At 36.5% G+C, this 24,649-nt stretch overlaps 1 protein-coding gene and 1 long non-coding RNA gene across 3 annotated transcripts in view; one reads left to right on the top strand and one right to left on the bottom strand.

The window, feature by feature from the left end:
- Positions 1–24,649, top strand: part of LOC114650889 (tenascin-like) — a 585,410-nt gene that overhangs the window by 43,028 nt on the left and 517,733 nt on the right. For both annotated transcript variants that reach the window (XM_051933682.1, XM_028800800.2), the window contains exons 7-9: positions 11,556–14,102; positions 19,577–19,912; positions 20,930–21,052. In XM_051933682.1, coding sequence (XP_051789642.1) covers positions 11,556–14,102; positions 19,577–19,912; positions 20,930–21,052 — 3,006 coding nt within the window. The remainder of the gene's footprint in view (positions 1–11,555; positions 14,103–19,576; positions 19,913–20,929; positions 21,053–24,649) is intronic.
- The window catches only part of LOC127529643 (uncharacterized), a 744,809-nt gene that overhangs the window by 275,316 nt on the left and 444,844 nt on the right, over positions 1–24,649 (bottom strand). The gene's annotated exons all lie outside the window — the stretch shown is intronic.

The following is a 24,649-nucleotide window of genomic DNA, read 5'->3' as shown; positions in this document are numbered from 1 at the left end:
TGACACATACTCTATGCACAAATTGATTGATTGGTTTAGATCCTACCTCTCAGGCCACACTCAGTTCATTCAGCTTAAAACCTTCACATCCCAACCCACCGCTGTTACTTCTGGTGTGCCCCAGGGCTCTGTCCTGGGGCCTCTTCTTTTTATTATTTACCTTCTTCCCTTGGCAATATTTTTCGCAAATATAACATTCATTTTCACTGTTATGCTGATGACACCCAGCTCTATCTTGTTAGTAAACCCACCTCCTCTTTTCCACCACCCTCGCTTATTGACTGCATTTCTGAAATTAAATCCTGGTTTTCTTCAAATTTTCTTAAATTAAACAGTGACAAAACTGAGGTTCTCCTCATTGGTTCAAAATCATCATTATCCAAAACCAATAATCTTTTGATAACTCTTGTTGTTTCCCCATCATCTCAGGTCAAGAGTCTGAGTGTCATCCTCGACAGTACTCTATCTTTCCAATGTCACATTAATAACATCACCCGGTCTGCTTACGTCCACCTATGTAATATTAATCGCATTCGCCCCTCCCTCACTCCTCATACCACTGCCATTCTTGTTCATAGTCTTGTCACTTCTCGGCTGGACTACTGCAATTCACTCCTCTTTGGTCTCCCTAATAAATCTCTTCATAAGCTTCAGTTAGTCCAGAATTCTACAGCACGTATCATCACTCGAACCCCATCTATTCACCATATTACTCCGGTCTTGCAGCAGCTTCATTGGCTCCCGATCAGGTTTCATACTGATTTTAAGATTCTGCTGTTAACATTTAAGGTCATCCATAACCTCGTCCCTCCATATCTGTCTGACCTTCTTCATGTTGCCATTCCATCCCGTAACCTTAGATCCTCTTCTTCCACCCATCTGACCCTCCCGCCCGTCTAACCACCATGGGGAGCAGAGCTTTCAGTCGTTCTGCTCCCAAGCTCTGGAATTCATTACCTGCGGAGCTCCGAAACATCAAATCATATTCATTTTTCAAATGCAAACTTAAAACACATCTGTTTAAAATGGCTTTTTCTTTTTCCTTCTGATTACAGTGGTTTTGTTTGGTTTTAATTTTGAGATTTTCTGATGTTTTAAGTTGTTTATAATTGTGTCTTTTATTTATTTATTTATTTATTGTTTGTTCGGTGTCCTTGAGTTCTCTGAAAGGCGCCTTGTACAAATAAAATGTATTATTATTATTATTATTAAATGTATGGATGCTTACTGTCACGGCTGGTGTATGGTACAAGGCAAAGAGATGATCGCCTATGGCAGCATATAATACTTTTTTCAGCATTACAAGATAATAATACTAAATATTATAGTTAAATATAAACTGTAAGACTAACATACATATCATGTGCCTAATTTATATAATTCCTTTAAAAAATGTAAATTGTATTTTAAGAGTTTCAAAACTCCAATTTACACTACTTTTCTATGCTGCAAGCATCCGAGTGTCAAAAACGATGCATGAACATTTTGAAACTCCATATCAGTAACTGATAAGGAAGTTCTTTTTCTGATTTTCACATATTGTATTATATATATTTTATTGTAGTTTTTAGAAATTTTGTTTGTTACACATACAACGTCTGGTAAATATTTCTTAAAGGAATACACCACCCAAAATAATATATTGTTTTATATGTTACCCCATGTAGGGGTGGCTGTAAAATGCTTTGGTGGATGTATAAAATATTAAAGATTCAAACTCACCAGAATCCTGCAGTGACCAGTTCTGAACAACAGCAAACTTGCCATTAAATTGAGTTGAAGACAGGATTCTTGACCAATGAGTGAGGGAGAGATATAGATCTTCAATTCAAATGCACAGTACTGTTGGAATTATGTTTTACCTGTTGACATCCAAGGCTGAGTTTTCAGGAAGTAATTGTTAATGATATTTTAGCAAAAAACTCTACACATTTTGCATATTTTGACTATACAAATTGTTAACGGTCATGTGGATTATGCAATGCAAGTTATGTGACATTTTTTTTCTTTTGTCCATGGACATTTTTCACATTGTTTACTGTTGTCCAGAACTGGTTACCACGGATTTCTGTTGAGTTTAAATCTTCAATATGTAATTTCTCCATGAAAACATAAGATTCAAATTTTTTCTCAGCCACCACTACAAAATAAATGGGGTAAGAAATATATAAAAATATGTAATTTTTGGGTGGAGTATTTCTTTAAGTTTGCAATCCACAATTCATTTTTCTGATTTTTAAATATCATATATTTTTTAATTGCCATTTTGTAATATTACTAAAGTGTCACTCACACATACAATGTCTGTTAAATATTTGTTTTCTCTATGCATGTTTAGTTAAAAAGGGCTGATGAAAATAAAATCTGCAGGGGTTCCAGGCCATGAGACCACCCAGCCCCCTCTAGGCATTCTACCTAACATAAATGATTAGTCCTCATTGTATTCAGGGTTTTCATGGAAGGACATGATGATGTCGGTCACATGGACTTCTGCCCTTTAATCCATCAATGTGGAGACATCACGGTGCCTTGATTAAGTGGTGGTGGCGCAGGTCGCCACCACAGAAAAACGGAAAAAGAACAGAAGAGAAATTAGGGGTTAGTACGGATTTTGGAGCCTCCATGAATAGTATTGATAATTAATTGAATATGTAGAGCATTCAGGATTAAATAAAAATGAAGTTATGAGAAAGCCATGTTAAAGTAAAGTGTTTTTAGCAGTTTTTTTGAAGTGCTCCACAATATCAGCCTGGCGAATTCCTATTGGCAGGCTATTCCAGATTTTAGGTGCATAACAGCAGAAGGCCGCCTCACCACTTCTTTTAAGTTTAGCTCTTGGAATTCTAATCAGACACTCATTTGAAGATCTAAGGTTACAATTTGGAATATAAGATGTCAGACATTCTGATATATAAGATGGAGTGAGATTATTTAAGGCTTTATAAACCATAAGCAGTATTTTAAAGTCAATTCTGAATGACACAGGTAACCAGTGTAGTGACATCAAAACTGGAGAGGGCTTTATAAAGTGCTACACTGCTTATAACTTCTGGGTATATTTCTAAAACCGAGTTCCAATAATAAGAGGGAAAAATGCCACCAAACACACACACCATAAAAAAAGAGAAAGAAGAAGAAAGAAAAGTACAGAAATGTTTACACAGAGGCACATGTGAGACTAAATAAAGAAAAGCATAACATCTAAACAACTGGAAAATTTGACCCAAGAACAAGATCACTCATTAAAGAATCCTACAAATACAAAGTGATACAGCAGTGTGTGCATCTGTTAATAAAGTATACACATGGAAAGAACTATGGCTTCACAAAAGCATCCTACCATAAACAACATATCAAGAAATCCCCTAAAACAAAAATGCAGCAAGGAAAGAAAGAAATACAAAACCTGCCTGACCTGAGCCAACACAGCAGACCTCATGTTTTAATTGAGTGTTTACTCCACTTTTCTTTCTAGGTTTATATTAAGTATTGTGAAATTCTCATTCTTCTTTTTCTCCTCTCAGCTTCTGAATGCTGTCTTTACAGATGGGTCTGCTTCAGATCCAGCCTGTTATCATAATACAATGTTTATTGCAGGTGATTTAAATAGGAAAGATTCCCTGTTCACCACATGGCTTTCTTCTCTTTTCAACTGTCTTCCCTTATGGTGAAAGAGTAAATTGTACCAATTGATTTCATGTCTCCTTTGGTTGCAGAAATTGCCTGATGTTAAAAAATAAATATTATTGAATAAATGATTGATTAACTATTTATATTCTTTATTACACTTATCTGTTTACCAAGTCTGTGGTGTGTCACGACCTCAATTTGTAATTGTTCCTTTTAACAATTAGAAGGCCAACAAAGAAGCCGTGGAGCCCTGTGTGTCTCTTTCAGGAGAAAGAGCAACTATATATACAGTATTTAAACATAACAAAAAGAAATCTGATTAAATTAACATGGAGAGAAAAAATTTCTTTAGAAATATACTGGGACCTTATTGATAAAACTTGCTTACTCTCAGAAACATGCATGGAACATTTCTCATGCAAAAGTCAGGATTTTACCATCCCTCAGTCATATGCAGAGTTTTTTGGTATTAATATTTTAAAGACTCCAGGCAACAGGACAATGAAGTGAACAGCAAATCTCATTTCATTGCACATGTCAGTGACATGCCTGTCCCATTCCGATAATCTTGAACTAATTATATCACAAGTAATGACATGTTCTCTTAATACAATTGTCTTCACTGTTGGTAGTAACTGTTAATGCATAAGCTTAATGTCAAATGCTTTTAGAGTGTAGTCTAGTTTGTCTATAAAAAGTGTGTTATACAAAATAACTGGTAATAGCGGTATTAGCACTTTTGGAGGATATTGCCAATGAGGGGCTAAAGGAAGTTTTCAGGGTTCATAATGATTTTTTGGCTCTTGATGATGATTGGCTTATAGGCCAATTTAGCCTTCCTGAAGCCATTCTCTTGGGGCTGTGTGCTAAATTGGAGCCTGCATTACAGAGACCATCTTGGCAGAAATAATGCAATTCTTGCTCACTTACAGGTTTTAATAACTGTAAGGTATTGGGTGATGGGCAACTTTCAGTAAAAACTTGCTGACTGGTCAGGTCTCTTGCAGTTACCCTAAGCTGTGCATGCCCTCTGTATGGAATGGTATGCTTAACATATTTCTTAGATACTTGCAAGGATGAGCAAGCCGAGGTCAAAAGGCAATTTGCAATGATTGCAGATTTTCCTAGTGTAATTGGATCAAATTGAATCATCAGAGAATTGGCTTGTTTTTGTTAAACAGTATGCATTTTCATACAGTTAATATAAAGCTAATATGTGATCTTTTGACAAACTATGTTGCACGGCTCAACCCACAATTCATTTATTTTATCAAACAGCTGTGTGGGAAACAGACTTCAGGGTCAAGCTCTGTGTGATGGTTGGCTTCTTGGTAAGAAAGCCTAATTGATAGGAGTACAATTAAGTTAGTACATTACAAACAATGTGTATAATCTTTCTTTCTAATAATAGTGGGTACACCACAAGAAAGGAGATATAAACAAAGGTACTCCCACACACAATCGGTGATAGAACACACCATTGATTCATTAAAAGGAACATGGCTGTGTTTGGACTCATCAGGAAGACCACTGCCGTACAGCTCCACAAAGGTTTGCTGCACTGTGATATCTTGTGCCGTACTGCAAAGTGTAGCACAGAAACATTGATGGGCAGCTTCAGGATATGGAAGTTCAAAGATGTTTGAATGTTGTATGTCGCATGTAAAAAGACTAGTATTACAACATTAACAAATGATTTTATTTTTTTGCATGGTCAATAAGAATGTTTTTGATATCTTTTGTCCGAGCATACAGCCTGTGTCATTTAATGCTTTGTACTGGTGGCAGCTTGTACGCTGTATGATGGCCTATTGCTATTGCTCTCTCCACTCAATTGTTCTCACTCTTGTTTTTTTATTTTATTTGTTACTCCCACAGGAAAGGCCAGCACAAAGAATGATTTTGTAGTTCTCCACGTCAAACAGTAAAACCTCAAGATCACATTCACTTAAGTTTTATTTTCTGCCTTTTTTCCTTTGTTCTTCCATGGTTTGTAGTAAACATCACATCACTCAGGAACATGGGGAAATTTATTTGGCTATTACATCATGAATATTCAAAAAGGGCGTTTTTATGCCATATATGGTTATAGACAGGTGGTAAGGGGGAGCGTTAAGTTAATTTGAGATATATAAAAGAACTTAGCATGGGACCTATGGTGCATATGGTTTTTATAAATCTCAATTTTTTTTTTTATGGGTATGCCTTTTTGTCTTTCAAGTGTAAGCAAAATTTTAGCATGGAATCTAAGCAAGGTTTATACATGAAGTGCCTTGGGCCTCAAGCATAACGCCGTGCATAGAACTCACACTTAAAACATGGTGTACTGACAAAAGTGGAAATGTGCATACACAGAAAAAAATTCAGATGCACAAAACCTTGCATAAGCCAACTTCCACACACTTCAACTCCATAAATCTTGGTCATCGTGAAAAGTAATGTACGCGCATGTGCCTGCACTCCAACCCTGACTCCTCCCAGAATTTTGCATATTTTAATTTGCAAATCAATATAAATATCACCTTCCCTTTTCAGCGTTTCGTTTAAAGACAATGGCAAAAATAAGTGAAAAACAGAATTTCAGCAAAACATACTATTTGTTGGCTTAAGCAGTGGTATAAAAAACAAAAAGAAGTTGATCGAGTGATACGCAGTGGCGGAGACACGGAGTGCCTGAAATAAAAAAGAAGTTGTCAGATATCAAAGTCGCTGTGAAAAGGCGACTCGTAGCTCACTGTCTTAGTATCAGACGGAAGCATATTAGGGTACAGAGAAAAGAAAAAAATAGGGACACAGTGAAGAAAAAAAGGTTGAAATGTCAACTTTAATTTAAAAATTTCCAATTTAATCTCGTACTTTATTTTGTTATTAAAGTATAACGTTGTAAACTTCATCTTAAAATCAATGTTTAATTTACTAGAGTTTCTCAGATCCCATTGAAACTAAAGTAGCACATTAAATGCTTTGTACAACAACAACAACAACATTTATTTATATAGCACATTTTCATACAAAAAGTAGCTCAAAGTGCTTTACATAATGAAGAAAAGAAGAATAAAAGACAAAAAAGAAATTAAAATAAGACAACCTTAGTTAACATAATAAGGAGTAAGGTCCGATGGCCAGGGTGGACAGAAAAAACAAAAAAAAACTCCAGAAAGCTGGAGAAAAAAATAAAATCTGTAGGGGTTCCAGGCCACGAGACCGCCCAGTCCCCTTTGGGCATTCTACCTAACATAAATGAAATAGTCCTCTTTGTAGTTAGGGTTCTCACGGAGTCACTTGATGCTGATGGTTATACAGACTTCTGGCTTTTAATCCATCCATCATTGTTGGAACATCATGGTGCTTTGGGTAGATGGTGGTGGCACAAGCCACCACCAATAGGCCACCGGAAAAGGAAACAGAAGAGAGAGTAGGGGTTAGTACAAATTTTGAATGAATAGTTATTATAATGAATTGGATATACAGAGTGTCAGGATTAAATTACAGTGAAGTTATGAGAAGGCCATGTTAAAGTAATGTGTTTTCAGTAGTTTTTTAAAGTGCTCCACTGTATTAGCCTGGCGAATTCCTACTGGCAGGCTATTCCAGATTTTAGGTGCATAACAGCAGAAGGCCGCCTCACCACTTCTTTTAAGTTTTGCTCTTGGAATTCTAAGGAGACACTCAGTTGAGGATCTGAGGTTGCGATTTGGAATATAAGGTGTCAGACATTCCGATATATAAGACGGGGCGAGATTATTTAAAGCTTTATAAACCATAAGCAGAATTTTAAAGTCAATTCTGAATGACACAGGTAACCAGTGTAGTGACATCAAAACTGGAGAAATGTGTTCGGATTTTCTTTTCCTGGTAAGGATTCTAGCAGCTGCATTCTGCACTAACTGCAAACGATTGATGTCTTTTTTGGGGAGTCCTGAGAGGAGTGCATTACAGTAATCTAGCCGACTAAAGACAAACGCATGAACTAATTTCTCTGCATCTTTCGATGATATAAGAGGTCTAACTTTTGCTATGTTCCTTAGGTGAAAAAATGCTGTCCTAGTGATTTTATTAATATGCGATTTAAAATTCAGATTACAATCAACGGTTACCCCTAAGCTTTTTACCTCCGATTTGACTTTTAATCCTAATGCATCCAGTTTATTTCTAATAGCCTCATTGTATCCATTATTGCCAATCACTAAGATTTCGGTTTTTTCTTTATTTAATTTGAGAAAGTTACTATTCATCCATTCTGAGATACAGGTTAGACATTGTGTTAGCGAATCAAGAGATTTGGGGTCATCAGGTGCTATTGATAAATACAGCTGTGTGTCATCAGCATAGCTGTGGTAGCTCACGTTATGTCCCGAGATAATCTGACCTAATGGAAGCATGTAGATGGAGAAGAGCAGCGGACCCAGGATAGAGCCTTGTGGAACACCATATAGAATATCATGTGTCTTTGAGTTATAATTACCACAACTAACAAAGAATTTTCTCCCTGCCAGGTAGGATTCAAACCAGTTTAAGACACTGCCAGAGAGGCCCACCCATTGACTAAGGCGATTCTTAAGAATATTATGATCAATAGTGTCAAATGCGGCACTCAAATCTAAGAGGATGAGAACAGATAAATGGCCTCTGTCTGCATTTACCCGCAAGTCATTTACTACTTTAACGAGTGCAGTTTCTGTGCTGTGATTTGTTCTAAAACCTGACTGAAATTTATCAAGAATAGCATGTTTATTGAGGTGCTCATTTAACTGCATAATGACTGCCTTCTCTAGAATTTTACTTAAGAAAGGCAGGTTAGAGATGGGTCTATAATTTTCAAGAGCAGAGGGGTCGAGATTATTTTTCTTAAGTAGGGGTTTAACTACCGCAGTCTTAAGACAGTCTGGGAAGACCCCCGTATCTAATGACGAATTTACTATGTCAAGAACATTATCAATAAGCACACCCGATACTTCTTTGAAAAAATTTGTTGGTATTGGGTCAAGGGCACAGGTGGATGGTTTCATTTGAGAAATTATTTTATGTAAATCAGGTAAATCTATCCTAGTGAAAGACTCTAATTTATTTATTATGGAGTACTGGGGTTTCGGGGGATCCTTAGTGTTGGGGAGATTTGTATTCTATGTGTTCTATGTGTGTGAAGCACTACGTGCTTCTTAAATGAGCTTTCTCTTACGCCACTTATCTTCACTTATAATACATTACATTCATGATATTACAGTTCTCTGAACATGTTAGAATATTAAGATGTATACTTGATATCATTTTCATAATGAAATGCATTAAAGCATGTATTAAACATGGGGACACGGTGGTTGCGATGAGTTGCCGCCCTGCCCATGGATTGTTCCTGCCTCCTACAAAATGCTTGCTGGGACATGCGTGACCCTCAGTGAAATAATTTGTTGCATCAGTACTGTGTTTATCAAATGTACAAACCCCCAATTCCTGTCCCTCTTTTTCTTTTTCCACGTAACCAATCGCCACAATAAGCTCTGAAATGTTAAACCAGCTGTAAGCTTAGAACGCAGTTTCTTCAAAAATTTTAAGGAACATTGAAAAATCTTCATAATTGTTGTTTAATTATTCCATCCATCTATCCATCCAGGGTTGTACTAGTCCCAGTAAGCATACAGCATGAGGCAGGAACAGCCCCTGAATGGGGTGCCAGCTCACCATTACCACTGCGCTACAGTGCCACACGTTTAACTATGAAGAGTACACATTATTTAAATTAAGTTAAAAATGTATCTGTATAATGTAATATACATATTTTAAGGCATTTCACCTTAAAATGATATCAAGAGCTGCAAGAAGATAACTCTTGGTAATCTAAATTGACTTAGAAGGTAGTCATCATCATCTGTAAATACGCTCTCTCTTCTATTGAATTGAATTGAATTCCTTTATTATGAGATTCAATATGTAAATCTTCCATAAACTTAAAATTATAATAATATCATACAAAATGAAAAATATACACTATGAAAGCATAACTACAATTTTCATATACAGTATATATAGGGCAGATAGTCCAAATGGTTTATAAAGTGGCACAGGTTGTGCAATATTATAACTGTAGTGCAAGTTTACAGTGACGTAATTGTAATTATAAGTACAAACATTTCTACCAGGAGTACTTGATGGACTGATTGAGTGCATTTATAGCTTTTGGAATGAAAATGTTTCTGAACCTCAGGGTTCATGCAGGAAAGGCTCTGAGAAGTTCAAACAGAATGTGCTCATGGTTGAGGCATCGTGTGCTATAAATGTTCTCCAGGGTTAGATGCTGTATCTTGATAATCTGTGTTCTCGACACAGCCCCCCATGGAGCTTTCCGATCAGCTGTGAGTGGTGCACTGAGAGTAACAACGCTAAAGCAGCTATGGTATTTGGAATAGTTTGGGCTTTCCGTGGACTGTTATATTGTTACAGGTTGATTACAATCAGATGTCTTAAATTTATAAATGATACGCTCTTAACTTCAGTATATTTGATAAAGCTGTGTCAGAGATGTGAATCTAAAAAAGAATGGGAAACCACACAGGAACAGTGGCACTGCTTTGACGTTGGGTGCCGCCAGTTTGCAAAACTGAGTGGAAATCTGTGTACGCACAGGGTAAGGCTGGCGTGAGAATGTGGCTTTACACCAAGTTTAGTTTTATACATCTCAAAGTCAGCGTGGAAACGGCCATACACAACATTTTTGTGTGTACGCACTGTTTATACTTGAAGCCCCTGGTGTTTTACATAATGTGCATAGATATAAGTTTTCATTTTAGATAACTCCTGATGAAGTAGATTCCAACAAGAACTACAGTTTATCAAATGTTATATTTGTAAAAATAATCCTACGTAAAAATATTGGATGCCATATAAATTGAATTAGTAAAGAGCCAGATTTCTAGAAGGCTAAAGAGGCATTGACTAAAAACGTAAAATGAACCCTTTTTAAATTATTAATTATATTTACATTCTACTGTGGATTTTTTCTTTGGTTTCAGTTAAAATCATTTAGGGGACTGACGTTTTTGATAATATATAAAAAACATGTTTAACAGATTCCTGGTGCAATATAAGGAAAATGGAAGATGGATGAGAGGTTGTGGATTGAAATAATAATAATAATAATAATAATTGATTACATTTATATAGCGCTTTTCTCAGTACTCAAAGCGCTATCCACACAGGGAGGAACCGGGAAGTGAACCCACACTCTTCCGCAGTCTCCTTACATAGAGAAACATATTATGATTTGATTTTCATCACTGTAATGCTATAGTGAATAGTAAATAATTTTATTAATATATTATAATTTAATAACTTTGATGAAGTGTATAACTGTTTACCATTTATTTTTTAAAGTACATAGAATTATAGGTTTGTAATTACAATTATCTTTAAAAACACTACACTATAAAAGTAGTGTTAATATCTGTAGTCTTCCTTTTTTAAACATTGCCCAAAGCAGTGTTTAAAATGGCATATGAATCTGGAACTGCAGTCTTTCCTAAAAATACAAGGCATTAAGAGCAGGAAGCATGACCAATTCATTTTCAAAATAACTTTTCTCTTGCTATTTCTTAATCAGTGGTCTGATCCAGCAAACAGAACAGGACATTGTTACAAGTCACACAGGCCCATCCTTTGTGAGCTTTTGGGTATTAACTGGCCCTTCCTTTCAATGTGATTTTTAAAAGTGGTATTTTTATTATTTATATTTAATATGATTTAAGACAATTTGCAGATTGTCTTCTTTTTATGTTTCCTATAATATACCTCATAATAAGTTTGGCTTTATTTTGACCAGAACTTCCCACATTGGCTGGTGTCCATAAAGCTGAAGTGTATGTTGCACTTTCAACATGTTGTCTATTTTTCTCAAGTAGATTTATTACAGGCTCACTCATTTATTGCTGCAGGTTCTTCCATTGACACTGGGCTATTTCAAAATGGTATAACAGTAGACACTAATAAAACCCAAATGAAGATACCTGATGACTGGAAAGAGAGAGATACAAAGTCAATGAAAAACATATCAGTTTCAGATGTGAAGCCAACAACCACTACAAAAGAGAAACTTACTAATATTTCAATTTTAAATAAAGAAGAAGGGAAAGACAACAAGACAATTCCTACTAAGTTACCTCTCCGACCCAAAACTAAGCCTAAAGATAGCAAATTCACTGTTCACACTAGCAAAGGAAAAGACAATAAGGTAATTCCTACTAATTTGCCTGTTCCACCCAAAACAAAGCCTAAAGATGACAAATTCATTGTTCACACTAGCAAAGGAAGTCCTCCGAAGAAACCTCATAGGCCCACCATATTTCCTGTAAAATCAGTTTCCTTAGAAACTAGAAGCAAACAGCCAATCACAGTTACACCTCGGCCGACTTCTTACAGATCTCTTGCAGTGACAGATAAATCATTAAATTGGAAAGATCCGATGACACATTATGAGACTGAATCTGAAGCTGTCAGGATCCCTGAGGATAATTCATTTTCTGTTTCCACTGTTAAAACAGTATATGTGAAATCGCAAAAACATGCCAGTTCAAGTTCAGGAAACATTGGCAGGCCTCAGTACCAAACCACTACATTTAAGCCTTCTGGTGAAACATTTAAGGCCATTACTTCAGCACCTGGACTGCAATTGTCCCAATCAGGAACAAAAAGAGTGACTGGATCAATGATGGAGAATGAGAATTCTATCAAGGTGAATCAGCTTCCTGCCCCACCTACAAAACTGACCACTGAGCAGGGAGAACAATCACAAGATACGAACAGTACTAAGTCTGACAAAGCTTCAGTGCCTACCACTAGGGAGTTGTCTACTGATGATTTAGGAAAGGTCCCTCTGGTACCACCAGAGGTACCATCTACAGCACCCTCCATTAAATATAAATCTCAAAAGACTCTAGTAAAAATCCACACAGATAACTTATCAACCAAAGCCCCAACTATCAAGAGTGACAGGTCACCCACCAAAACGAAGACGGGCATAAAATCACAACCCATTAAGACATTTCAAATTGACCCGCATGCTTCTTCAGGCTTTAATACTTCTGTTGTCACCAAACTGCCAAATGTAGTGAAAAGCGATATTACAAAAAAGTTTAAAGTTACTTCTGATGGTAAAAGAGTACTGATAAATGGCACCATTTCTAAAAAGAGCTTGACTACTCCATCACAAAAGAATATAAGTGTAGCTCTACCAAAGTATATGACTGGACCACCCAAGGGTAAGCTACCTTCTCATAAGCAACCAGAAGTTAAACAGAAGTTAAAACCATCTACTCCTCAAAGGAACAACACCATGCTTGACACTAAGACAGTCTCTCCATATGTGGCCATAGACGGACAGCCAAGTTCCACAACAACCTCCCCAGCACATATTACTGACAGATCACACCAAGCTCACAATAAGAGTAGAGAAAAAATTAAAGTTAATAGAACTCCTTTAAAAGTTCAAGGTACAGAAACAAAATCGTCTCAATCAATTGCTAGTTCACAAAATAAAATTAACGGAACCCCTGTGATGACCCAAACAGTAATTACGGAGAAACCAAAATCTTCTTCAGTAATTCACGGAATAGGTCTAAATAAGAACAACTTTTTAATTACCCATCATCCTAGACTGTACAAAACTGTCACAGAAACAATGAAAACAGAGTCCAAACCTGTTGACTTCCATACTTCGGCTATTCCAACCTATGGATTAAAAGCTAATGAGATCAAGACAAAGAAACTGCCAAAATCTGATATATACAAAATTTCTCGCCTAACTACACAGACAACGCACTTAGAACCAACACCATCTCCAACAGCTCCGTACTCAGTAAATGGCTCCCATGTGGGCTCTATGCCAAATTACAATAATGCTGCCCGTCCAGCTGATGATAAAAAAAAAGCTGACCTGCATGACAAGAATGAGAAGCCACAGGTTGAAGCAACTGAGCCCAGGTCTACTACTTATAAGTTCAAGGAAAAATTGGACAATAGCTCTCAGAATGGCACAAAAACAGTTGAAGGAGTTGTACACAGAAATGAGTCTGTGCGGAAACCGCCGCATAGGACTGGGCCTAATTTTGGGGCACCTGGACGACAAAATGGGACAATAATTGTTAATTTGCCTGACAAGGATGGAGAACAGAAGCCAACTACAGGTTCAGCAAGTGAAAGCTTACTTGTAGCTGAAGAAAATGGCCCAAGCAATGTCCAAGTCTCCAACATTACTCCTGACAGCATGGAACTTTCTTGGGTGGCAAAAGAAGGAGCCTTCAGGAACTTTCTTATAATCTACAAAGAGTATGGAGCAAAGAATGTCCCTGTTCAGAAGGTGGTACCAGGAAGAGCAAGGTCTTTTAGAATCAGAGGCCTCAAGCCCAACACTCGCTATTTCCTATCTATATCTGGGACGATCAATGGTGTGAGATCAAAAATGGAAAGGGTTATGTCGAAAACAGGTAATTATTTTGTATTTCTGTCATCGTTTCCCACTTGTTTTCTTCTACTTAATGATAAATGTGGCATGTTTCACTAAGCACTGTCTCAGCTTTAAGGACATCACAATGGCAATACTACTTAAACCTACACCGGCTGCTTTGCTTTTTTACAGTCTCTAGCTCCGCTCACTTGTTTGTATCAAAGCCATTGTTGACTGTCTGCACAGTAGTCCAACAACGTCTAATCATGAATATTCATGTCTATGTATCATGGACTTTATGCAGCACCGATATGACTCGTGGTAAGTTGCATTGGTGATCCCATACATAACCAAATAAAGTACCTCCAAGGAGCACCAATGTTATTGTGTTTAACAGATACACCAAATCTTACATGAATATTCATTTATCTGTGGCTACAGATAAACTTTTCAGTTGACTGGAAATGTCTCCTTTGTCCATGAATATGAGTTTGATTTTCCTTTTATTCATATTCATAGCTGTCTTTTCTCGGTCCGCTTCTTTCTTATCTAACCCCCTCTGATTTTCTCTCAGGTTTAATGCACTTGTTGTGGATCACCAGATTCTTGCTCTGCATGGCTGACACTTACAAATCAAAGATGATGGTCTTCACCTAAACCTTTTTCACAGCTCTCCAGGAACTTGGCGTGGATATCGCCGAGCTTAGTTCAGTAGGCCATGTCTTCTTTATGTACTGTATTTTTATAAGTATCTTTTTTCTGCCAAGGAGACAAAACTAGTTATTTAATATAACTTTTAACTAATTTTCATTTTCTGTTTATCAATTAGAAGCAACTTCACTTTTTGATATCATTAACTGAATGTTTTTCTTATTTTTTTAGGAAATCTCCATATTAAAGTCAGCCAACTTGATTTTATTGCAACTTGTGTTTACCTCATTCATTCACTCACTCACTCATGCATTATTTTTACATTTCAAGCAATTACTCAGAATATGGATTCTGTTATTACAGTATACTAATGCTTCTTCTAGTTGCTTTAGTTCTTCATGCTTTCTGATATCAGCCCACTCTCTCACTTGTTACATTTACATTATGGTAAAAGCAAATGTCTCTTTTGTCAGTAATAAACAATTTTACCAGTGTCTGTTTTAAAAAGAAAAACAAATATGGTAACCGGCACACACATAACAATAATGAAATACAAAAATGAGTGAAGCTTCAGAGAATCTGTCAGAATATTTGGAGGCAATGCAGCTTAGTGACTCAAAGAGTTTTTTGTTATAAAACAATTGAAGCCACGGCATAGTCTATGGTACAGATAAGCGGTAAAGAGTTCAGAGAAAGGAGAAAATGTAGTCAGGATAACATTCAGGGCTATCAAAAATAAGAAGTGCTAAGGGTGAAACAAAACTGAGAGTTAAAAAAGATTTAATGTAGCTGGATAAAAAGGGACCAAAACTAACCAAGTGCTAAACTAAGTCAATAAACAGCTAAAGTTAATGTAGGACTTACTTTAATATTAATGTTAAATTAGAAAGAACTAGAAGTAAAATGATAGTGTGGCTGCAGTCATTGCTAATCAACCAGAAACACAACCAGCAAGAGAAAGGACATAGACAGAAAGGCACAGACAAGCAGGCCAACCTAACATAGCAATGGACAACTTTTCTTTATATAGCACATTTTCATGCAAATGATGTAGCTCAAAGTGCTTTACAAAATGAAGAAATAAAAAATAAAAAAATAAAAATAAGATTATGCAATACTAAGTAACAAGGAATAAAACAAGGTCCAATGGCCAGGAGGACAGAAAAAACTGCAGGAGCTGGGGAAAAAAAACCAAAATCTGCAGGGGTTCCAAGGCCACAAGACCACCCAGCCCCCACTGGGCACTGGATTATTAACTATGATATATTAAGTAATTATGCATACAGTTTATATGTCTTTTTGCAAAAATACACCTAATGTATTTTTGAGTAAAAGAATTTCATACCTATTGAGTAATGGATTTATAATCATATATTAAACATTTTTACATATCTTTAGAGGATAATTTTGGCATTTTTCAGGTTAAAGTTATTTCCTTGCAGTTAAGGTATAAATATTTTGCCACTTGAATTTATATTGTAAACTGAAGCATTTTCTATAATTTTTAAGAATAGCTTGTCTGTTCTTGCAGTTTTCATTGGAGTTTAGGGTATACAAGTCGAGAGGTGATAAAAAAAGCCTCAAAACTTACCACATACAAGCAGCAAAGGTTTAAATAAAAAAAAAGATACTTTCTGTGTATATGATGTATCCTTGTGATAATGAAAGGAAACTAGATAGAAATATTTTTGACAGATTCCTGGTATTATTTTCTTGAGATTAGGATACGTTTCTTGCTTGTTTGTCTGCTTGCGCTGGCCATTGTAGGTGCAGTTTTTGGCAACACAACATCAGCACCCCCTGCAAGAGGGAGAGTTTCATTGTACCTTTGTACATTTAACAATACAACTGAACTGATTACAGTGCATTGTGTTATTAATAAATGTCTGAGATTAGGGAAAGAGCCAAGCCACATTTTCTGTGGTGTGTCTTACTCATGAATCATTACAAAACAAAAAAAACGCAAAATGAAAATGGTCAGTGTGTGCGATAGAACAGAATTAAATGTTACAAACCATTTTTCATTTTTTTTAGTGCATGATGAGACATTGAAGCCACACAATTTTTTTAAATATGCAGGAAGAACATGTAGTCACCATGTAGAACTTGACACTGTGAGGCAGTAATGACAGGCCACTCTGCCTATGTTAAAAGAGCTGCTTTGAACTCACTAAAACTTCAACCTGATGACGTTTGCTGTCAGAATGTGAGGTGGCAAATTAAAATATACCATGAATGTGAAGAAATAACTTCAACTTGAAGCAAACTGAACTTATCCTTTAAATAAGTAGTTGCTTCCAGTGCTACCAGGTTTTTTTTTACCAGGTAAAAACTTTAATACAACTTCACTGATAAACCATTTCTGATATAGTATTTGACCAATTTTAAAAAACTAGAGTTGTTTTAGATAGTTTTAGAGACACTTACAGTATATATTCACATATACATTTCTCAGATGCATCAAATTTTGTTGCAGCAGCGCAGTTACCAATTTTTTTCACTACTTCAACGACGTTTAATTTAAAACCAGCTTCATATTTTCTTCTGATCAAACACTCCATCGTAGATAAAAAGTGTATGAGGGTGTGAGATACAAAAAACACAAATCATTGCAAACGTTGCTTTGGAATAGTTGGGTATTACTGTGTGGTCACGTAGGCACAACAGAGAGAGAGAGAAAGAGGTTAGGACCATCAGTGCATTGCTGCATCCACATAGAAAAAAAAGGCAGTGTGCTCCGTGGTTACTCTCTTAGGTGGGTGTTAGCATATCATAATCTCTTGGACCAAAAGCGTGAGTTTTCTGCATTAGACTTATACGACCGACATTATAAAATACCTGAAATTATGATAAAATCAAGTCCCAACTTATCCGTAGGAGAACTTATCCACAGGAGAACTTATCTGCGAGTATATACGGTAACTGTATTATTCTGTCTGTGGATAGAGAGGATAATCCCCTTTGATTTTTAGATGTATTTCTCAGGTCTGACCTACCATATGATACTTTTATATTGGCCTTACTTTTTAATGACATCTTCTACTAAAAGACAATGAATTGAGGCTGAAAATATTAAACTACCATAGTGTACAAAATAGAACACCCTTGAATTTCCAATTGCCTTTACCTCTACTTGTGCTTTAATTACTGCTTAATTAAGAATCCATATCATTGTAATTTGTAAGCCCTTTTTTGGATTTAATCTCCATTAATTCATCACTTTGACTGTGCAATAACTTTTCGAATCAATTATATATAAAATAGTAAGGTGTGTGTCAGTTGTCTCCAAATTCAGTCTTGATGGATCCCTTTCGCTGCTGGTGTTTGTTTCAACCCATTTCACATTCAGTCAACTATTTTACTATTAACGGATCTTATTTTTTAATCAGCCTGTCATTTATTTTTTCTTCTCTTATTCTACATCCAGAAAAGTGCAAAAGTGCAAGAGTCACATTTATAATAAATTTAGAAATGTGTGTATTTTGCCATAGCTCTCACTTTTAATTTTCCTGTTAGTTCACCCTTTATTCTCCCGTAATGTGTCAAAATAATGACAATTAGGAACAAACACAGAAGTCACAAAGGTAAATGATGCTAAATGGTGAATTTAGTGGTGGTGGTCAGTGTCAGAACAACTAACGTGCTGTTTAGTAAATAACAGTTTAAACAGCCAGAACACCTTCAAGCATGGAATGAAACTCTTATTAAAAACTAGGACAAACACATTGAATTATCTCCATGTAACATTCATTAATACTTGCTACATTTCAATAAAAAAATGTAATATCCCAATTGACACTAAAGCATTGAACCTGGGAAATAACAGTTTGCTTAATTAAGGTGGGAGTCCAGTTAAAAGCAGGAGTTAGGACGAAAATCTGTAGCCACAGGGGTCCTTCAGGACTGAATTTGAGAACCAGAGGTATATGTGACAGACAGACAGACAGACAGACAGACAGACAGACAGACAGACAGACAGACAGACAGACAGATAGATAGATAGATAGATAGATAGATAGATAGATAGATAGATAGATAGATAGATAGATAGATAGATAGATAGAATCTGAAGCCAAAATAAAACTCCTAAAAGCCCCAATGGGTCTTCCTAAACATTGGTTTAGCTCCTAAGGAGCCCCTGAGGTGCTTTGATCAATAACTAAGGATAAACCATGCAAGAAAAGACTTAAAAAGCACTTCTTCTCATCTTCTCTTAGAACCCATGGTTGTAAAATCTCCCTGCATTTGCTTTAGTTCACGCTCAGAATTTAAGCTTAAAGAGCTCTGGGAGAAATTGGATTTATTGGAAATGTTAAAGTTAATTAGCAGGTCAGTCCCATAATTCTTTTGAGGAATCGAACAGTATACTGACAACAGTGTAATCTATTAGCTCCAGTTTTCATTGCACTCCTGCATCCAGAAATAGGATTACATAACCAGATACCCATAAACATTATTGGGTACTCTACCCTCCACTATACAGAATATGGAATTCTACTGAGCATATACTGAGGAGAAGTGGTTGTGTCACCATTTTACTCCAGGCTGCGGCATGAGAGGCTTTTCTCTAGCAGTATTCCTTGGTTTCATCCCTTATATAATAAATAACCTAACAGCACAGCTTATTTCCTATTAAGGCAGGCCTATTTGTGACTAAGCTACAGTGTTTACTGCCTGTCCTACTGATCCCAGTCACATGCTACCATCAGCCATTGACTACTGCCTCCAGTTTCTGTAACTAGATACATATTAAAATCTGGGAATATAAGGCTTTGTCACATTCAGCTTTCTTTTAATCTAGGTCAGCAGGTTCATTAAGTTTTTCAGTCTACATTTTACCTTTTGCCCTTTCTCTGGCTCCAGCTAGTGGACTTGTTAATCCGACTCCAGTCCCACCGACACGCACTGCTCATGTAGAAGAAGAGGGGACACCACTGGCCAGGGTGGAGATGATGAGAGTGATTTCCCAATCTCCTCGCAGTCTTACTATTTCCTGGAGCGCTCCAATGGGAGTCTTCAGTGCATTTCTCCTCTCACAGAGGTCCCAAATGGACAAGACTTTCAAACAGAAGAAGCTGAATCCCAACATTCGATCGTTTCAGCTGAATGATCTTAACCCTGACACAGTCTATGAAATTCGATTACAGGGCATAGCTAATGGAAGGGTTTCGCCTGCTTTGATGACCACCTCCCGCACAGGTAATTGTGGAAATAAAGAACAAACTAACTGCCAGTTTTTATGTCATTTCTTTAAATATTAATTTCACATCGCTGATTTATGTGGTTATAAATGTAAACATTTTTCAAAGGTTTCCTTAAAAATAGCAATCCTAGTTATAAAATAAACAATGTACAAGACTTAAATATGAATAGTCTGAAATATCAGACATTGCACATTTAGGATCTTCTTTTTATTACTTGAAAAGTCCCCACACATTGTAGTTATGAATGACTTGTTAACCTTACTTCAGAGTTATCCAATGGATAAATTCATTTAAACTTTCTAACAACTTCTGATTTACCAATGGACAACTATGTTACCAAAAAATAATATTTGAATATTGAGTCTGTTATTTACTATGTCTCAAGAAGCCTCTGCAAGGGTCTAAAAAAGACCTTGTGATGTTGTTGGCTGTTAACAGGACTATATAATACAAACACTGATTGGTTGACTGAACTGTTTCAACTGTACAATATAGATGTATTTCAAATAGCATTTAGACACACAATCCTGCCTTATTTTCATAACTTAAGAAACCTGGAGACATCCCACAGTTGTCTTGTGGTCAATGGGGATGGTGTATCAAGTCAGAAAATGATTTCATTCGGTGGTAAGTACAGTGCACTATGGTATCAAAAGAAATTAATGAGTGTGTTCTTACTTCCTTCTTCCTAATAGAGAGTCAAAAAATTATGAAACAAAAAGAATCTTGAAATGATCTTTAATAGACTCTAATGAGTTAAATGGATTCCCATAGAGTCTCTCCCTATCATTTTGGATAAATCTTTTAATAATAACTTCCATCGTGAAGCATTAAAAAACATTGCTTTTTTACTTGTAATAACTGAGATTTAATAAAGTACAGAAATAAAAATTGATTTAAGGAGCTCTATTTTCTTAATTGCAAAAATACTCTAACATATTGCTTGATGAAGTCCATTATAGTTGGCAAATCCCTGTTTTTCTAATGTTTGAAAATCCCTGTCTTTCTGCAGCCCCAGACACACCCCGAGAAATCTTCTTCAGTGATGTGAAAAACACATCTGTTGTGGTAAGGTGGGTCTTTTTAGAAGACAATGTGGACAGCTACAAAGTCACCTACACTAACCTAGAGGAAGGTAGGTATACAGTTTTAAACTGCCAATAGCACTAGAAATATTAAGGGGAAAGTCTAAGGGATTAGCAGCTGCTGCTATTAGAGGAAAAGTAAACAATGCAATCATACAGTATACATGGGCTCATAGCAGTCAGCATGGGTTCGGATGAGGGAGGTTGTTTTTTACTAATGTGATGGAATTCTATGAAGAAGCAACAAAATAATACAACCAGAGTGGTGCATATGATATTATTTATCTTGAATTTCAGAAAGCATTTAATAAGGTTCCACATGAGAGGTTGGGCATCAAACTAAAAGAAGTGGGAGTTCAGAATGTAGTGTGCAGATGCAATCAAAATTTGCTTAAGCACAGGAAGCAGAAGATGATGGTACGAGGAACTCTTTCAGAATTTGGTGATGTTAACAGTGCTGTCTCTTAGGGCTAGGCTTATGGCTATTTTTAATATATATAAATGATTTGGAGAGAAATATCAGTAACAAGCTGGCTAAGTTTGCAGTTGATACCAAGCTAGGTGGACTGGAAGATAATGTAGAATCTATCAAATCATTTCGGAGAGACTTGAACAGCATACAGCCTTAGGCAGATTTGTGGCAGGTAAAGTTTAATGTAAGTACATGTAAAGTTTTACATTTAGGAAGTAAAACTGTTAGATTTGAATACACAGTAGGAGTTTGATACTTGAAAATACCCTTTATGAGGAGGACTTTGAAGTCATAGTGGACTTGTCACTATCGACCTCCAGGCAGTGTACAGAAACCATTAAAAAGGCTAACATGATGTTATATGTGTAGAGTATAAGTCGAAGGAAGTTACACTGTCAAAGATGAGACAAGAACCATAAAAAGATTTGGGGTAGCCACTCATATGATTTTCCTGGCTGCAAAATGGAATTTGTTTAGCAGAGATGTGTACTGGTTTGAGTCCAAAATAGAACTGACTGGTGAGGTTGAGATGATGGGTTTTTAAAGAGCAACAGAGGAAGTGAGGTAGTATTCCCCCGAACCAGAAATGATGTCATCGGGCTCATGACCAGAAGGGGCGTCTTCTGGACCGGAAGTGATGTCATGGAGCACTTGACCGGAAGTGACATCATGGGGACCAGGCGGAATTTCCTGTAATAGATATGCAGTGGAAAAAGAGAAAGGATCAGTGCACCTCTCCAATCCCTGGTCTGGTATGAAATTACCTTACTTCAAGCCCTTTAGCTGCCTCCCATGTACATGTGTATGAAAACACATACTTTATGATGCACTGGTAAGGACTCACCTAGAGTACTGTGTACAGTTTTGGTCTCCAGGCTATAAAAAAGACAAAGCAGCACTAGAAAATGTCCAGAGAAGATCAACTAGGCTGATTCCAGGACTGCAGGGTATGAGTTATGAGGAAAGATTGAAAGAGCTGAGCCTTTTCATTTTTAGCAAATGGAGATTGAGTGGTGACATGAATGAAGTTTTCAAAATTATGAAGGGAAACAAGACTGTGACTTGAAAATGAGTTCAGCCAGAGCACAGGGACACAGTTTGTGTAAAGTTTAGCCTAAACAGGTTTCCAACTGCATCCCCATGTAATTGTATCTGTAATTATAAAATTACAAAAGTTTTAATTTACAAACTACTACTATTACAATTTGAAAATACATGGTGTATGTAAAATAATACCAACATTTTAAAAAATATTCATATGCATGCAATAGATCATTGCAACTTTTTCCTCAAAAAATGTAACGAAAGACAGTGTTTTCATATTATAATACATTCCAAAGAGATCCCCATTTGTATATTGGCAGACATCAGTGCGGCACTTTGTATTTATTTGATGATACTCACTATGATGGTTGAAACAGCTGCTGTTATATTATCCTCCAATCCTCAGATTTTTTTCAGCCTAGATAATAGTTTTCTTAATTTTCCACACCCCTATTAACTGATAAAATCTTGACTTCTTGGAAGTCTGACGATTCAAACATATCTTCCAAGTGGTAAATCTATCATTCACACTGTAGCAAACAGTGTCCCTGTCAAGATCTTGCAGACAGAAAGAACACAGACATAGTTATGCTTATACATTGTTGTGAAGATAAATACAAGAGTTTGTTTAACAGTTAGTGAGTTATGGAGTTTTTTGAAACTGTGTCTTTCCTTTTTAAATAAGTTGTTTAATGTTAAAATGCTTGCTCATTTATCAACAACATGGAATGATGTCACAGCTTTAAAAGCTCAGCCCTTGTGATATTTAGTCAAACATATTTGCAGTCTTGTTCTATGCTAAAAGGAATACAGAACAGATTTGAAAAGTTTAGGATCCTCATGTGACTCCAAATTCAGAACAACAAGAAGTAGAACAGAAATAAATTAAAACTGGTGCCTGAAAATAAGCACTAGCAAGGGATGAATACTGGGGAAAAAAGGCAAAATTAAATCGACACAAAAAAACAAGCTTTCACTCTCACTGGCCTACCTATTTTGTCCCCAGACCATTAGATAGAGTGGCTTGTCCTGTAATACATAAATCAATCAATCCTGTTTTAATTCATTCCCTCTTTCTTCCTCCATGTGAGGCTTTGCCCCAATCTCTCCTGCTAATGGGAGACTAAGGCTGAGTAACTACTGTTATATTTTAATTTCAAAACTCATTTGCCTCTGTTTTCACCTTTTGTCTGCACTACACCAGCGTTTTCAACCTACAAAAATGAATACTTTTGAATATGATCTCCAGAACCAAATACTTTTAAAAATGCCAGCACAGGATTCAGTGTGGATGGGTGAAAATTGCACTCTGTTTGATTTGTGCTTATTACATGGCTCTTCCCTGATTTGATCCTGCTCATTACAATGTCTCATTCCCTGACTGGTCACCCTTCACAGAAGGGAAACATGTTCCAACATGGTGGCCATAGAAGAATTGCTTTCCATGGTGCTTGTTGTGTTGCTTACCAGTACAGACCTAAATTCCATTTTGTGTGATATTTAGAAATTGTGGTCAAGCTACTACTGCATGCTTGAGTTGCCAGTCATATATGAGGTGAGACACAAAAATAACCAGACTGGGTTTGGGGTTTTCCTGGAAAACAGTCTGGAGGTTGTCCGAACATAGAATCATAGAACCAATTTCCCTTCCTACAAGCCCTCTCAAACCGCCAACCGGCTAGGTATATCCTATGAATAGCCCAGTCAGTATTTGCACAACAATCACTACACGAGTTGCCGCTACAATGTCGGGTGAAAAAATCGAACAGCGAATCTATGTCATATTTCTCACAAATTGAACAAAACAGCAACAAAAACTTATGAAATGATAAAAACAGTGTATGGTGGTAACAGTTTGTCTCACATACAAGTTTTTGAGTGGCACAAACATTTCAAGGAAGGACAGGGGTAAAAGAGGGGGTGGGTGTTTCACTAAGACAACGCTCCCACGCACAATGCTTCTACTGTAAAGCCAGTTTTTGACTGACAAAAACATTGCTGTCCTCGATCATCCTCCCTAATCGCCCGATTTAGCTCCCTGTGATTTTTACTTGTTCCCGAAAATCAAAACTGAACTGAAAGGAACACATTTTTCTTCAATGGATGAAGTGAAGACAGAAATGACAAACCT

Source organism: Erpetoichthys calabaricus, chromosome 1 (genome assembly GCF_900747795.2).
Source record: "Erpetoichthys calabaricus chromosome 1, fErpCal1.3, whole genome shotgun sequence".
Lineage (NCBI taxonomy): Eukaryota > Metazoa > Chordata > Cladistia > Polypteriformes > Polypteridae > Erpetoichthys > Erpetoichthys calabaricus.
This window is presented reverse-complemented; position numbering and strand designations above follow the sequence as displayed.